Below are 14,816 nucleotides of genomic sequence, written 5' to 3' on the forward strand. Positions count from 1 at the left end.
TCCTCACAGCATGGCGATGTGCACAAGGGACCCAGTGGAAGAAGTGGCCACTGAGTGGTCACCACCCCTAAGACTAGGCTGCTGTGACTGTATCTACTCATCCTGTTCTCCCTGCTACAAAGGATTCCAGGAGGCTTATGCGAAGCAAACATCGTTGGAACAAGTCTCTTGAGTCAGAGGGGCAGCTGGCCTCAAGGGCCCAAGTTGGCCAGTGCCTGAGGTGCCAGCGCCAGACAGGAGGAGCTTTTGTGCTCTGAAAGGGCGTGGTGGGTCCCTGTGGTGGCTATGGATCTGTGGCCACTCCTGACTGTCACCCTCAGGAGGGGTTTGTGTGTGGGCAGCTCTGAGGGGCAATGCCACCCCAGGGCCCTGAGATCCCACAGCTCTGGGAGGGCTGGCCTGATGACTCCACTCAACTCGTTTCATGAGTTTTATTTACTAGTGACTGTTGTCCTCAGTGCCAGAGGCAGAGATGAGAGACAGAAACTGCAAAAGACAGAGAGACAGAGATTAAAAGAGACAGAGTGATAGAAACAGGCAGAGAGAGACAGACGGACAAAGAGCGAAAGAGGCAGAGACGGACACAGAGAGATAGAGACAGAGATGGGCAGAGACAGATACGGGGAAGAGCCAGACAGACAGGGAGAGACTGAGAGACAAAGGTATGGAGACACAGAGGAACAGAGACAGGGAACAGAGAAACAGACAGACAGACACAGACAGATGCAGGCAAAGGGGGAAGGAAGAAGAGGCTAGGGTGAGGCCGGGCCTGTGGAGGGAGTGTGCCAGTCGCAGGCTAATGTGGAGGCAGGGCAACTCCAGGAGTGGCACCCATCCCTCCTATCACGAGGCCCTTCCCATCTGAGCTTTTGGGTACCCTGGGCCATGTCCCTGCCCTGCCCGACTGGCCCCTCTCAGTCCCCGAAACACCCGTGCTGCAGTCACCTGCCCACACGCCGCACATGTCTGCCTGACCCATCATTCCAGCCGAGCTCCTTCCCTCCTGCACCCCTTCCTGGCTCCTGCCCGCTAAGCTGCCTCTTCACCTGACCCGTCTTCCAGTCAAGCTGTCTCCCCACCACAGTGAGGCCCATCAGGACTGAGGACACGGGGCGAGGTGCCTGGAGGTGGTGTGGTGCAGACACTGGCTGAGTAGGGCCTCCAGGGGTGCCAGCCCTCCAGCCCATGAAGGGCTGGGATGAGGGGCTGAGCTCTTGTGCCCAGGAGGTTGTTTGCACCCATGAGTGTGTAGGAGAGTGGAGGGCCTGAAAGTGTCTACATGTTTTGTCGAGGGCTGTGTGAGGTGCCCTATAAAAATGGAGGTCACGATGTGTTTCTGTCATAGTGACAAGCTCGAGGTCCAGAGGGATGTGAGGGGGACCCTGGAGGGAGCATGAGTGAGGCTGTGGAGCAGGTCAGGGGCAGGGAAAAGGCTGAACACGACCCACACTGCACTTCCCTGGAACAACCGGGGTGGCCATCTATAGGCAGCCAGGCCTCTGTGCTCAGGAGCCCACAGTCCAGCAGGAGCTGGTGATGGCCGGGCAGAAGGAACGGCCTGAGAGGGAGAGCAGGGCTGGGTGAGGGGCGGAGCTTGCTGTGCTCTGACAGGCAGCAGGGGTGGCTATCGCCAGGCCTGGTAGCAACTCCAGGTGGCTGGGAGGGTGTGAGTCCCAGGGGAGGGCCCGGACTGAGAACGGAAGCAGGAGGTGGCCATGGTGGGAGTGCCACAGCCCAGTCTGGTAAAGGCAGCAGAGGGACTTGAAAGATGAACAAAATCCAATTGCGAGCCCCAAAGTGGGCTTGGACCCTGGGGAGGTGGTGGCGGGAGGCACAGGCCTACGTCTAGGGTCCTGGTGGGGTCCCTGGGGAGATGACAAGATGCCATTAACCCAGACATGAGAAGAAGAAGGGAGAAGTGCTCAGAGTGCCCTGGAGTGTGGGCGTGCCCGGGGGTTGTTCTCAGATGGGGCCTTGGTCTCCTTGCAGCGCAACTGCCCTGTCCTCTGTCCATGTGGGCTCTTCCATGAATTCTTGTTCCTGAGAACTCAGCTTAGAAGGGGTGTGCAGGGAGGTGGGGGTCACTAGGTTCCTGCCGTCTGTGGCCTCATGGGACGCAGGTGGTCAGGTGCATAGGCCTTGGTTTGGTCTCCTGCCTGGCTCCTGTCTGTCACTGGATGAGCTCAGAATGGATGCCCCTGGACATCTGTGCAGCTCTGAGCCATTCAGTGTTAGACCAGGCCCGTCTCTGCATTTCAGACCCGATCGGCCTTGGGACTGCTGGCATCTGCTTCGTGGGTGTAAGACACCTCTGGGCCACCCAGCCCTGGGGAGGCAGGTGGCCCTTCACTCTCTCACAGTGCTGCTGGCCACACAGGGACACCTTTGCCTCTCCCTCTGCCAACTTCAAAAGCCTAATTACCCTGATTTGGGCTGTTTCCTGGTTTGTTTCTCCAGGTGAGGAGATTCCCCTTCACTTTCACTTTCATGTGCTGGTGATGGTGGAGGGGGGAGAAGCAAGGGGCCAGCAGCTTCATGTTAGGGAGGGGCTGGGGGCGCAGGTGAGGAGTTACAGAGAGGCCACCCACCCCAGCCTGCTCTGCTCCACTGGGGCTCACCAGGAGCCCACCTGGCAGGGGCCAAGGTCCCTTCCTCCCCTGGTGATGCTTAATCTGGGGAGGATGCTGGGAGACAGGAGAAAGGAGGAGACGCTCTACTGGGTAGAAGACTCGGAGAAAGAGAGAGAATCTTCCCTGGCTATTAAACTGCAGGACACAAGTGGCAGGGGTCCAGCAGCAGGGGTCCTGCAGCGCTGTGTCCTTCTGTGAGTCTTCCTCCCTATGCTGCCCGTGTGCTGCTCACGCCTGGGGGAAGGCATGTCCTTGCTCAAGCACGAGCAGCCTGCCTGGGGGCAGAGAGGGGATCAAGAAGGGGGCAGACTTGTCCCCAGGAAGCCAGCCTCCCCCAAGCGGAGGCTGCTTCTCAGGAAGCAGAGAATCCCCAAGTGTGAGAACCCTACTGAGAACAAAGTGGGGGTGGGGATGGGGGAGGGGTCCTCACCACCCACCCACATCAGTGTCAGGTGGGGGTTCTATGTCCCCCTTCCCTGTGTGGCCAAAGGACTGTCCTGTACTCTTGATGGGAGGGTGGGGAGGGTACAGGGACTTCACTTCTCTGCTCCTCCTGGCTCCCCTGCGGAATACCTGAGTGTCCTGGAGGGTGTCTCAGGGTCCATTCAGAGTAGAACACAGGGGGCCCAGGTGAAAGGGAGGTATACATGCGTATGAGGTGGACGGGGACCGAGGCTAGGAACCCTCAGGGCTGACAGGACAAAGATCCTAGGGCGCAGGGTTGCCAGGAGGCTGGCGACATTTATGGGAAGGGCGCGGGGGCCAAGGCGCTTCCTTTTGCGCTCAGGAACGCGGCGGGTTCTAATTAGAAGCCTGCCTGGTGCGTAAGCTGGCCGCCCTCAGGGCTCTCTCCGACGAACGCGCTGCCCCTGACTCCCTGCGGCCGTCTGGACGCGCGTCAGTATCCCAGCGCCCCAAGGCGCGCCCTGAGCCTGGCCCTCAGGTGGGCCACTGGGCGCCGCAGGTGCCGCACAGGAAATGGGGCACGCGGAAGTGGGGGTGCGCGGGGGTCCCCGAAGCGCGTCCCCGCGGCCTCGCGGCCTCTTCCAGGCCCGTCAGCTGCCTAGGGCTGCCCTTTCCCCGCCCCGCTGCTCCTGGCCCGGCGCCTCTACCGCGGGAGCCCCCGCTCCTGAACCATCTCGAAGAGAAAAATTATTATCGGATTAGATGTACCTCGGCTCGCTGGGTCTCCCCCCTTCCCCTCGGCGTAATTATTATAATTCCAGGCTGCCGTCGGAGAATGATGGGGAGGGGAGTGTGCATGCTTGTGGGGAGGCTTCTCTCCAACTGCGGGTCCTACCAGCGCTGCGCCTGGCCTTGAGCGCCCACATTCCTGCCACTTGTGTTCCTCAATCTTGGGCATCTCAGAGCGCCCTTAATTCGGAACTGGGGTGACCCTTGCTTGGTGAGGGCTCTGAGGGATCACAAGCCCTGGCGAAAGTGTGGTCCCCGTTCCCCCTCCCACAGGATATGTGCGGTGGAGGTGGGAGGCCTGAGAGAGACCTTTGGGGACCCTTCCTTTGGTTTATCTGCACTTCCATCGCCAGGCTGGGGAGGGTCTCATGGAACGCGCCTTTTCTGGCATGGAGGGCGCAGCTAAGCGCTTTCTGATTGAGGGTTCTGGAGCCCCTCACACCCCGTGCTTAACTCACCTTTACCTCTCTCTACAGCAGCCCCTCCTCGCTAGGCGGACCCAGGCGAAAGGCTCGCAGAGAGGACCCCTGGAAACCCCCGCGCCCGGACTGCGGCGGAGAGGCGCGCGGGGCCCGGGGCCAGCCCCCAGTGCGCCCCGCCGCCGGCTCTGCGCCACTCCCCGCCGGGTCCCAGCTTTCTTTACGTAACCACGCTGCTCCGAGCTGTTCAGTCTTGTCTCATCGACTTTGTTTTAAAACGTGTGTGTGTGTGTTTGTGTGTAAGATACGGTTTTTGAGGAAAGTCTCCGGCGAATTCCCTCTCGCTTGCCCTCTTCCCTCGCCTGTCCCCTGGCCTCGAGCTGCCTGTCCCCTCGGTGACCGTGCGTGCCGACCTTCTTTCAGCCTCTCCCCAGCCCACTGTTCGCCCTGTCCGACGCCAGGGGCAGCTAGGACCTCCGCAACCTCCCCCACTCCCCCGCTCGGGAATCAATGTCTCCGGAAGCTCCGCCACCCACGCGTCCCAGCGGCCTGAACAGGTCCAAAGTGGCCGTCCAGGAAAACCAACCGCCCGCGGCCCGCACGCTGGGCTGGAGCAGAAGGGCGCGGGCTCCGGCCACCGCGGGGTCCCTGCCCGAGGGGGCCGTCTGCTGCGGGCCCGGCGCACAGGGGCAGGGGCGAACGCGAGGAGGCTCACTCACCACCAGATCGGGTAGCTGCCCAGAGCCTGCTTCAGGCTGCAGAGGAGTAAGAAGTATCCGAGCGGGGCCATCGCCGCGCGAGAGGGCGCGGAGGGCCGGGAGTCCGCCCCGAGAGCTTGAGCGCCGGGGCGGGCCGGGCCCTGGGAGCTGGCGCGGCGGCGTCGCTGGGCCCTCCTGCGACCGCGGGTGCGCGGGTGTGCGCGGGCTCCGAGGGCGGCGCTGCGCCAGGTGGGCCGGCGGCCGGGCTGCGGGCCGAGGCCCGGGGCGGCGCGGGGCGGCGGGGGCGGGGCAGCGCCGCGGGGGGCGCCCGCCAGGGCCGGGGCCCGGGCGGGGCAGGCAGGGGCGGGCGGGGCCCTGGGAGCCCGAGCGGCGGCGGCGGCTTTGGCCCCCTCCTGTTGCCGTGGGTGCCGGTGTGTCTGAGGACGTGCTGGTGTGCGGGCGCCCAGGTGTGTGCGGGGCGCTGGGGTGCGCCAGATGGGCAGGCGGCTGGCCGGGGGCTGCGCGATCCGCAAGTGCCCTCCTGGAGCTCCCGGGCCGCGCCCCTCAAGTCTCCCGGGCCGAGTCCTGGGTTTCCAGCCCCGCGCGCCCTGAGCTCACGGTGGGACCCGCAGTCCCCCTCTCGCTCCCGGTCTATGGCGAGCTCCGTCTCTTGCCCTCGAGGTGGCTGGGCTAGGTCTCCCCTTCATCCAACAACCTGCTTGGGACGGGGGTTTGAGGCGGGAGTGACGGTTGTCTGGTGCACGTCCTTTGGCCCTGTCTGCCTGCTGCCGGACTCCTTCCTCTGAGACCAGGACTGCCCGCGCATTCGGCGGATAGAAAGGGTCCGGGATGGGTGCAGCCTGCAATGGGGACAGCGGCCAGGTGGACCTCCAAGGTGCAGCCACGCGCCTGTGGGTCACAGTGGGGGACGAGTGGGACTCTCTGTGGCGCAGGGATTGACCCCTCCATTTTTCTCCCCATCACTGCACCAGGGAAGAGAACAGTGGAAACCGCTGACGCGATGGGACGATGGGACGGTGGGGAAGCGCAGTGCTGCCCCCAGGTTCTGGGACCACCAACCTCCAGGTCTGCCCAGAGCTATGCAGCCTGTTCAGCCAGAGGGATTTCTGACTATTTAGTTAAGCTGTAGGAGTTTGCTGATGGACAGGGGAAGACCAGAGAGGGAAAGTGACTTGCCCAAGGTCACCCAGTGACCAGTCAACTCTCCAGCTCCCAGTTATTTGCATATTCATATGGAGCCCCAGGAGCCGCCTGGGGAGGTTGCAATTTGCAGAGGGGAAGTGTCTCCAGCCTCCCCTGGGGGACCTGATAACTGGGATGGTCGGGAGGCTGAGGCAGGAGAAGGGCGTAAACCCGGGAGGTGGAGCTTGCAGTGAGCTGAGATCCGGCCACTGCACTCCAGTTTGGGCGACAGAGCGAGACTCCGTCTCAAAAAAAAAAAAAAACAAAAAACGAGGCACTATCCCACCGGGGCTGGTCCTCCTGCAGTCACACTGTGACCGAAGCTCAGCAGGAATCTTGGTTGCCACTTTGGAATTGAGGAAGGAGGCTCTGGGAGCTTCTGAGAGCTCCAAGCAACTCCAGATTCATCCGTGGTGTGTTCTCTGGGGATCCTGCACTGCCCAGCCTGTGGGCCAGGCCTCCTGTGCTGCTGCAGAGTTGCGGGAGGGAGGTGCATGGAGAGGCAGGGATGGGCATGTGGCCGCTTCTGTGCAGCTTCTCAGAGAGGGGGTGGCTGAGATGTCCCCAGGTGTGTCGCTGGCTGGCTGATGGAGGCAGCTGCTTCCCACAGTGTTCCCCACTCACAACTTGGTTCTGCATTTGCAGAGGGAGCCTGTGGTCCTGTGGACACCAGCCCTAGGGGTCACCTCGTGACTATGTCAGGAGACCTGAATTCAGAGTGACAGCGGTTCTCTTTAAAGAAAAGTTCCCTTTGCTCCTCACTACCTTGGGAATCCAGTTCCCTCCAGGCATGTCCGGCCGCCCACCCCCTTCTCCGAGGCACTGAGGGGGCCCCCACCCTCAGAGGGAAGGAGGGAAGAACTCTGGAATGAAGCCCCCGTGGGGGCAGGGAGGGAGAGGGGGAGGGAGCGTGTTTGTGCTCCTCTGGACTTTGCCTTGCAGCAAAAATCCCACCCAATTATGGTACTGGGGGAAACCTGGGCTGCAGGTGGGGTGGGCGACTGAGCCCAGCCTGAGGCACGCAGACTCTTGTTACCCCCACCTCCGCAGCAATGAGGTTCAGGGATTAGAGCCTTGGTGATGGGGAGCCCCCCAGAGGATGCCAGCTCTGCACACACAAAGTAGGGCAGCCTTGCCCACCGACAGGATGGGCCTTATGACCTCACTGAAGGGGGCAGGTGAGCACAGACTGCTCAGTCCTGCTCTCCTGCCCCTTGGTTTCCCAAGCCCCTCCTCCTGGTTGCTTTCTTCTCCCCCATCAGGCCCCATCCCCTGCCAGTGCCACCTGGGTAGTGGACACACAGAGCCGGCCGCTCCCCAGGCTGCGGAAGATGAAGGGAGGAGCAGACCCCGAGGCCTCAGGCAGGAGCTCAGCCTGCCCAGACCCGGCTGTCAAGCGAGGGCTCCTGTTTCTGAAGACTCTGGATACCAGGGAGCCAGGGTAGGCTGCGTGGAGGAGTGGGTGGAGACTTCTGGAACTAGCTCCTGGGCACCTGCCTGTACCATGCGGGGTTCCTCCTTCCCTCTGTGAGCCTCCTGAGCGCCTCGGCTCCAGAGCAGCCAAGTCAGTGGGGCTGGGCTGGGGTGGGGTGGAGAGCAGAGTGGGGGAGCAAGGGTGGGACCCCAGCTGGGTGTCAGGGGCCTGAGGGGCTGCCACTGAGTGTCTTCGAGGCTCGGGTGATGTTGCCTACAGCACCTCTTCTCCCTTGCTTGAGGTGCAGCGGAAGGTGAGGGGCCTCCCTGGAAGCGCCCTCTGCTGTTGCCTAAAGGGAGCTATCCCTGACCAGCCTGTCAAGGTCTACGTCCCCACCTGGCCATTGCGCTGGGGACTGGGATGGGGTAGGTCGAGGTCAAGGCATAGGGCAGGCTCCTGGGGGCATGCCGGGTGGGTGCTGAAAGGTAACTGAGACCCGGCTTTGTCTCCACAGACCTCCTTGTTGGCCAGGACACAGACCTACATTCCAACAGGTAGAATGGGGAGGTGGGTGAGACCTTTACAAGCCAGCATCAGGAAAGGGCTCATGGTCCTCGGAGAGAGCACGTGTGAGAAGGCCTGACAACTGGGCGGCTCTGGAGCTAAGCCCTGAGCAGCCAGTCATGTGTTTAATGAAACAAAACTTCTCATGTATGGATGGTGCTGGAGGGAACATCATTTCTGGCCTGCTGGAGGGCCCACGGAGCGTGCTCCCTCCTTCCAGAATAGGCCCCCAGGCAAAAGGAGGCGCTGCCCACCCCAGAAGCTTTGTAGGACCCCTGCTTGGGTGGGGTAAGCCAGGTGGGAGGGACATCTCTCATGGGCAGTTTGCTTTGTGAGGTAGTGAGTTCCCTGTCTACAGCAGGTGTGAGTCCCTGTTATGGGTGGGGCAAGCCAGGATTTCAGACACTAACTGGTCATCTTTTGCTTCCTTCTTTTTCCTCCTTTGAGCAAAAATAAGTTGGGGGAAAACAGGGAAGGGGTTTGGGCAGACAGAGAGTTCAAGGCTCTGGGGGCTTTCTGGCTGAAGGACCCTGGAAGGAACAGCAGCAGGACAGGGTCAGAAGACAGAGTGCCCCTCCACGCTCAGTTCCATTGGAACTTGCTCCCTTCTAGAAGCTTCCCTGACCCTCCTTGTGGGGGTCACTCTTTGGATGCCTTCTCCACGGGCAGTGGGTTCTTGAGGTCAAAACTTTCAATTGGCCAGGTATGGTGGTACACACTTGTAATCCCAGCACTTTGGGAGGCCGAGATGGGAGGATCACCTGGGCTGAGGAGTTCAAGGCTGCAGTGAGCTATGATTGCATCACTGCACTCTAACCTGGGTGACAGAGTGAGACCCTGACTCAAATGAAATGAAATGAAATGAAATGAAATGAAACTTATAGTCATTTTTTCCTCAGCTCCTCAGGCTAAAATAAATACCTAAGGGCTTTGTTTATTAAGTAATTAGTTCCAACAACTTAATGATTAGTAGCTATTGGGAAAAAAACTCATATCAGTTAAAAATAAATCAATCATATTTTTATTTCATCCTCACTTAACTGCGGTTACTGGCCCTCTGGAAGCAACACCCTTACTTGTTGTTCAAGGTCCTGGCTCCCAGGCCATACAAGGTGATGTTCATGCAGGACAGGTGACCCTTGAACAACACAGGTTTGCACTGCTTGGGTGACTTACACATGGATTTCTCCTGCCTCTGCCACCCTGACACAGGAAGACCAAGCCCTGCTTCTGTCTTCCTCCTTAGCCACTCAATACGAAGACCACTAGGATGAAGACCTTTATGAGGACCCACTGCCGCCTCGTGAACTGTGAGTCTGGCTTCTTTTCTAGGTTTTCTGAGCAGGAGTTTCCTTTCTTCAGGTGAGTTTATTGTAGGATCACAGTGGATAACACACATGGCATGCAGCGTATGTCCTGACTGACTGTGCATGGGATTAACAAGGCTTCTGGTCAACAGGAGGCTGTTAGTAGTTTCATTTTCAGGGAGTCAAAAGTTATACTCAAGTTTTCGACTTTGCAGGGGGTTGGTGCCCTTAACCCCCATGTTGTCCAAGACTCAATTGTGCTTTCTTTAAAACAAAATTTTTTTGTAGGGACGAGGGTCTCACCATGTTGCCCAGGCTGGTCTTGAACTCCTGGGCTCAACTGATCCTCCCACTTTGGCCTCTCGAAGAGCTAGGATTACAGGTGTGACATTCTGCAACACCCTGGGAATTTGCTGTGGCGTCCCAGGGTGCCTTAGCACACAGTTTGGGAACTGCAGCTGGAAAGGGAGCAGCCAGGGTTGGGCCTGAGATGCGCAGGTCAGCCGAACAGAGACAAGGAAAATGACATGGCCACCCGCTTCCCCAAAGCTGTTGTGGTGAGACACGGTCTCTGGGCCACAGACCTGTCTGCGTCCCACCTCCTGTCTATGGCCGTCCTGTCTTTCTGTCAGTCTCTGTGTGTTTTCCTGTCACAGCTGATGACCCCTCCTGCACAGTTGTGAGTTGCTCTTCCTGTTTGCAGCCCCTCTCTACACTCCTTGTCTCTGTTCCTCTGCCCTGTCTCCACCTTTGTTGGCATTGTTTAACTCAGGCACTGTGAGAATTACCTCCTCCGCGTTAATATCATCATGAAAGCCGGCATGGACATTGCTGATGTGGGTATGTCCTGGCAGGGCTTTGCAGGTACGGCTGTGAACTCAGGGCTGTCTGTCTTCCTGTGGGTCACCTGCCCCCTGTGGGAGGCTGTGTGTGGGTTCTTCATATCTGCAGCTCTGGGTTCCTGCTGTGTATTTATTCAGACCAGGGTCTGTGGCTTCCCTGAGGCCCCTGCCCAGGACAGGTCCAGTCCGCAGAGGTTGTTGCTCTGCCCCCTTGCTGTGCATGCCAGTCACAAAGCAGGGTGGCAGGGGCACCATCCCCGTTTTCCCCTCACAGCAGCACACCACTGCACTGCTTGTCTCAGTGAGCATCTCCCAGCAGCCCAGTCTGATTACCTGCCTGCTTCTTACCATCGCCCTGTATCTGTCTTTCTGAGCTTGCCATTATATTTATATTTTAAAAGCCTTTTCTCTCCAGCCCAGATCTCTTATCAAATATCCACTTTCCTTCAGTTCTCTGGAAGGTTCTTTTTTATTTATTTGTTTGAGACAGGGTCTCACTCTGTCGCCCAGGCTGGAGTGCAGTGGTGCCGTCATAGCTCACTGCAGTTTCTAACTCCTGGGCTCAAGTGATCCTCTTGCCTTGGCCTCCCAAAGTGTGGGGTTACAGGGGTGAGCCCCTATGCCTGGCCTCCAAAATGTCCTTATGGTAAATGTCGGTTGTTAGATGAAATGATTTCTTGGAATGGAGTGATGACAGTGACTACCATGTGTGCCTGGTGCTCCACCAAGCACTGTCTGGTCAGAAGGAAGTGAATTTTACCATGTTCTGGAAGTGGAAAAGGCTCAGTGAGGCTGAATGAGGAGGCACCACAGCAGGGCTGGGCTGTCTCTGAGGCTCACCGTCTGTAGAGTATATGTTTCTCTCCAAGATTGGAAGACCGACTGCAGGACTCCAACTCAGAAGGCCATCCTTTCCTGGCTTCAGGGCAGAAGATTGTGCCAGGATGGGGGTCATACTTGGGAGTTCTTGTGGGCAACGAGGGGGTAGGTGAACACGAGCCAGTCCTCGTGAGCTTGCCTTTCTGAGCTGCCCTGTGGAATGAGGGCAAGGGGCCCAGTGGCCAGACTCCCTAGAGAGTGCATTTGCAGGGGCTTGGGGCACCTCTTTGGGAAATAATTCAGTGTTTTGAGACAGTGCTCTCTCCTCAGGTGTCACCCTTCAACTACCATCTTAAAGTTCCATTTTGACCCTTCACCAGATCCCACCTGATGAAAGCAACTGGAACCTTAGGTCAGTCCCTCTTTGTACAGAAAGACTGGGCTCAAGGCAAAGTGGAAGGAGCAATGGGCCCGCAGGGCAGACCCTGGTCTCCAGGTCTCAGCCTCCAGGGATCCTTCCACACCCCCACACCGCTTTCTTACCAGGAATGTCTGTTGACTCAAAGCCCTTCACATGCTGTGCCATGGATGCCACCTTTGAGAAGGCTGACACATGATTGTTGTGTGACCATCCCTTCACAAATCAAACTTTGTGTGTTCTCACAGGCAGCTCTTGGATGCCATGAAAATCAACTCTGGGGTCCAACAGACATGTCTTTCTCAGTTGACACCCCAGCCATCCACCTCCCAGGTCCATGCTGTCCTCTCTCCATTAGGGCGTGATGTAGGAGACACACAATCTCATTCTCACTGCAAGGTGACTTCTTGAGCCTGCTCTCTGCAGGCAGCCTGGTGATGTGTGGGGAACTGTGGACCTTCCTATGGGGAAGAGAAGATGGAATCCAGGAACCATGGAAGTAGGGCCATCAGCCTCTCCCTTTAGCCATGTGGTTAATCCTGGTTGATCCTATGAAATGGCAATGAAATGCTAGAATCACCCAAACACAGAATCATAGGATGCAGGGGAACTGAGTCAGCAGAACCCTCTGATCTTAGAAACTTATGATTCTCCAAGCATGGACCCATAGATGGAGAGTCTTAGGATCATAAGAAAATCAAATTTGGGAATAAAAGAAAATCACGGTGGGCCAGACAGGTAGCTCATGCCTGTAATTCTAGTGCTTTGGGAGGCTTGGGCCAGCAGATCTCTTGAACCCAGTAGTTTGACAGCAGCCTGGGCAACATAGTGAGACTCCATCTCTATAAAAAATTAGCTGAGTATGGTGGTGTGCGCCTGTAGTCCCAGGTATTCAGGAGGCTGAGGTGAGAGGATTGGTTGAGGCCACAAGTTTGAGGCTGCAGTGAGCCGTGACTATGCCACTGCATTTCAGCTTGGGTGACAGAGATCACATCTCAAAAAAAAAAAAAAAAAAAAAAAAAAAAAAAAAATCACAGTATCATGGAGTTCTGGAATCCTGCAGATTAATTATCCAGAATCCTGGCTTCCAGGCTATACCTTACTTCCCTGTGAAATGAGGGCATTAGACTCCCCAGACTTTCCTGTGGAAAGAGCTAAGTTTTGCTGTCACAGCAGCTCCTAGGGACCGGTTGGTGGCTGCCTGCTGGAGTTCCTCTTCTGGTCCAATACTGCCACCAAGTGGAGATGCCAGAGGAGGGCGACACTGAAGGGGTACCCGGGTCCAATCTTCCCTTAGAGGCAGTGCCCCTTCTGGGCAAGGTTATGGGTAGTATGAGCGGTGCCTCCTCCCCAGACTTTGGCTGTCCTGCAGCCCAAGTGGGATTTTACATTGTGGGTATGACCTATCTCATGGGAATGGTGGTGACCACAACACTTGCTGAAGCCTGCATGACCCAGCTGATCCCTGAGACCACAGGAGATGCGATGTCACCATCTTTGGAGCATAATCCAGAGCCAGGGCTCAGAGGCCAAGAGCAAGATTCACAGGGTTGCTGTTCACACATGGGCCTGGGCCTGGGCCCAGGCAGCTTGATAGTCATGCTCCTCCTGTCCACCCCCATAACCCAGGATCATGGGTCTTGGACTCCCTCATCACTGGAGATGCTCTCCTTTACTCTGGTTCACCCCCAGCTTCACCTTTAGGGCCTCCCCTCAGCCTTGAAGATCCTGAGCTCCAGGGACATGGTGGGATTTTTAGAACCTGATACAAGTGCTGCGTGCAGGTGGTTTATGTGGGAACATGGTTCTAGGGAACAGGAGAGTGGGGGAACAGGTGAAGAGAGAAAGCCATTCGGGTATCCATTGGCTGCCGTCTTCCCTGGTTGAAGAGGCTGGGGCCCGCTATGCCTGGCAAGGCACAGGAGATATGACTCCAAGGAGACATGATGTTTTGTTTCTTACAAGGCCAAGCCATCAGCCCCTTTGTGGGCTTCCTCCCTAGCATCCACAGCCTGCACACCCTTTCTGACTATCAACAGCACCCTACTCTCCCATTTCACGGAGGGAAATCGAGGCCATCAGCTTCTGTGTCACAACCTGCGGTCTCTGCAGAGAGTTTCTGTCTCTCCCTCCTCAGAGGGTTGCTGAGGTTGTCCTCCAACCCAATGGCTCCAGAAGCTTCCTTGCTGGTTCCTTCCTTGCTGTTCCTTGCTGGTTGTCTTCCAGCCCAATGGATCCAGAAGTTTCGGCAAAGCATTCGTTCCTGTTCTCTCCAGGCTCTTCTCATACCAGGCTCAGCAACCACCTCCATACTCTCCTAAATCTTCCACCTGCCCCCTCTACCTGCAGCTTCCTCTTAGTTCAGAAGCTATCAGCTATTTAAAGTGGTATTACTTCTTTCCATTTCTATGTTTTGTTGCTAGTGCTGACTTTTAGCATATTGATGTTGTTTCCTGCAACTGTCCTAAGTTCACTTATTAGTTCCAGCAGATTTATTCTTTTTTTGTAGATTTGTTGGCGTTTTCCATGTAAACAATTGTGTTACCCGTGAATAAAGACAGGTTACCTTTTCATTTAAATTCTAGATGCCTTTCATTTCTTTTTCTTGTCTTATTGCACTGGCTAGAAACTCTAGGACAGTGCCAAATAAAAGTGGTGAGAGTGGATGTGCTTGTGTTGTTCTTGATGTTTAGGGAGGAAACATGCAGTGTTTTATTTAAGTGTGATGTGAGCTGTAGTTTTTCATAGATGCCACTTATCAGGTTTAGGAAGTTTGCAGCTAGTTCTAATCTGCTGAGAGTTTTTATATAAATATTGGAATTTATTAAATGATTTTTCTGCATTAATTGAGACAATTATGTTTTTACTTAGTCAATTAATATAGTGAATTGCATTACTTTATATTCAAATATTAAACTAACCTTGCATCCCTGGGATAAATCCCACTTGCTCATGGTGTATCATCCTCTTTATATATTGTTGGATTGGATATGTTAAAACTTTGTTAAGAACTTTTGCATCTATGTTCCTGAGAAGTACTGATCTAGAGTTCTTTTTCCTTATAATGTCTTTGTCTGATTTGGGCATTAGGATACTTCTGGCCTTATGAAATACTCATGAGTATTTCCAACTCTTTAATTTTCTGGAAGAGTTTGTGGAAATTGTTATTATTTCTTGCTTAAATGTTTGTTAGAATTCACCAGTGAAGTCATCTTGCCTGGTTTCTTTGTAGGAAGGCTTGTAACTACAAATTCAGTTCTTTAAATAGCTATAGAACTATTTTGGTTATTTATTTCTTGTGCGAGCTT

General features: G+C 56.2%; 2 protein-coding genes across 8 annotated transcripts in view; both read right to left on the bottom strand.

The window, feature by feature from the left end:
* The window catches only part of WNT3A (Wnt family member 3A), a 53,343-nt gene extending 48,179 nt beyond the window's left edge, over positions 1 to 5,164 (bottom strand). The window contains exon 1 of the mRNA XM_050758342.1: positions 4,963 to 5,164. Coding sequence (XP_050614299.1) covers positions 4,963 to 5,033 — 71 coding nt within the window. The 5' untranslated portion in view covers positions 5,034 to 5,164. The remainder of the gene's footprint in view (positions 1 to 4,962) is intronic.
* GUK1 (guanylate kinase 1) overlaps positions 1 to 14,816 on the bottom strand; it is a 359,169-nt gene that overhangs the window by 135,990 nt on the left and 208,363 nt on the right. Inside the window, exon 1 of one of the 7 annotated variants that reach the window (XM_050759510.1) lies at positions 13,195 to 13,198. The exons of the other annotated variants lie outside the window; for them this stretch is intronic. The gene's annotated coding sequence lies outside the window, so the exon portion shown is untranslated. Of the gene's footprint in view, positions 1 to 13,194; positions 13,199 to 14,816 lie in introns of those variants that run through there. 7 annotated transcript variants of the gene reach the window in all.

The sequence above is a fragment of the Macaca thibetana genome, chromosome 1, assembly GCF_024542745.1.
Source record: "Macaca thibetana thibetana isolate TM-01 chromosome 1, ASM2454274v1, whole genome shotgun sequence".
In the NCBI taxonomy this organism is placed as follows: domain Eukaryota; kingdom Metazoa; phylum Chordata; class Mammalia; order Primates; family Cercopithecidae; genus Macaca; species Macaca thibetana.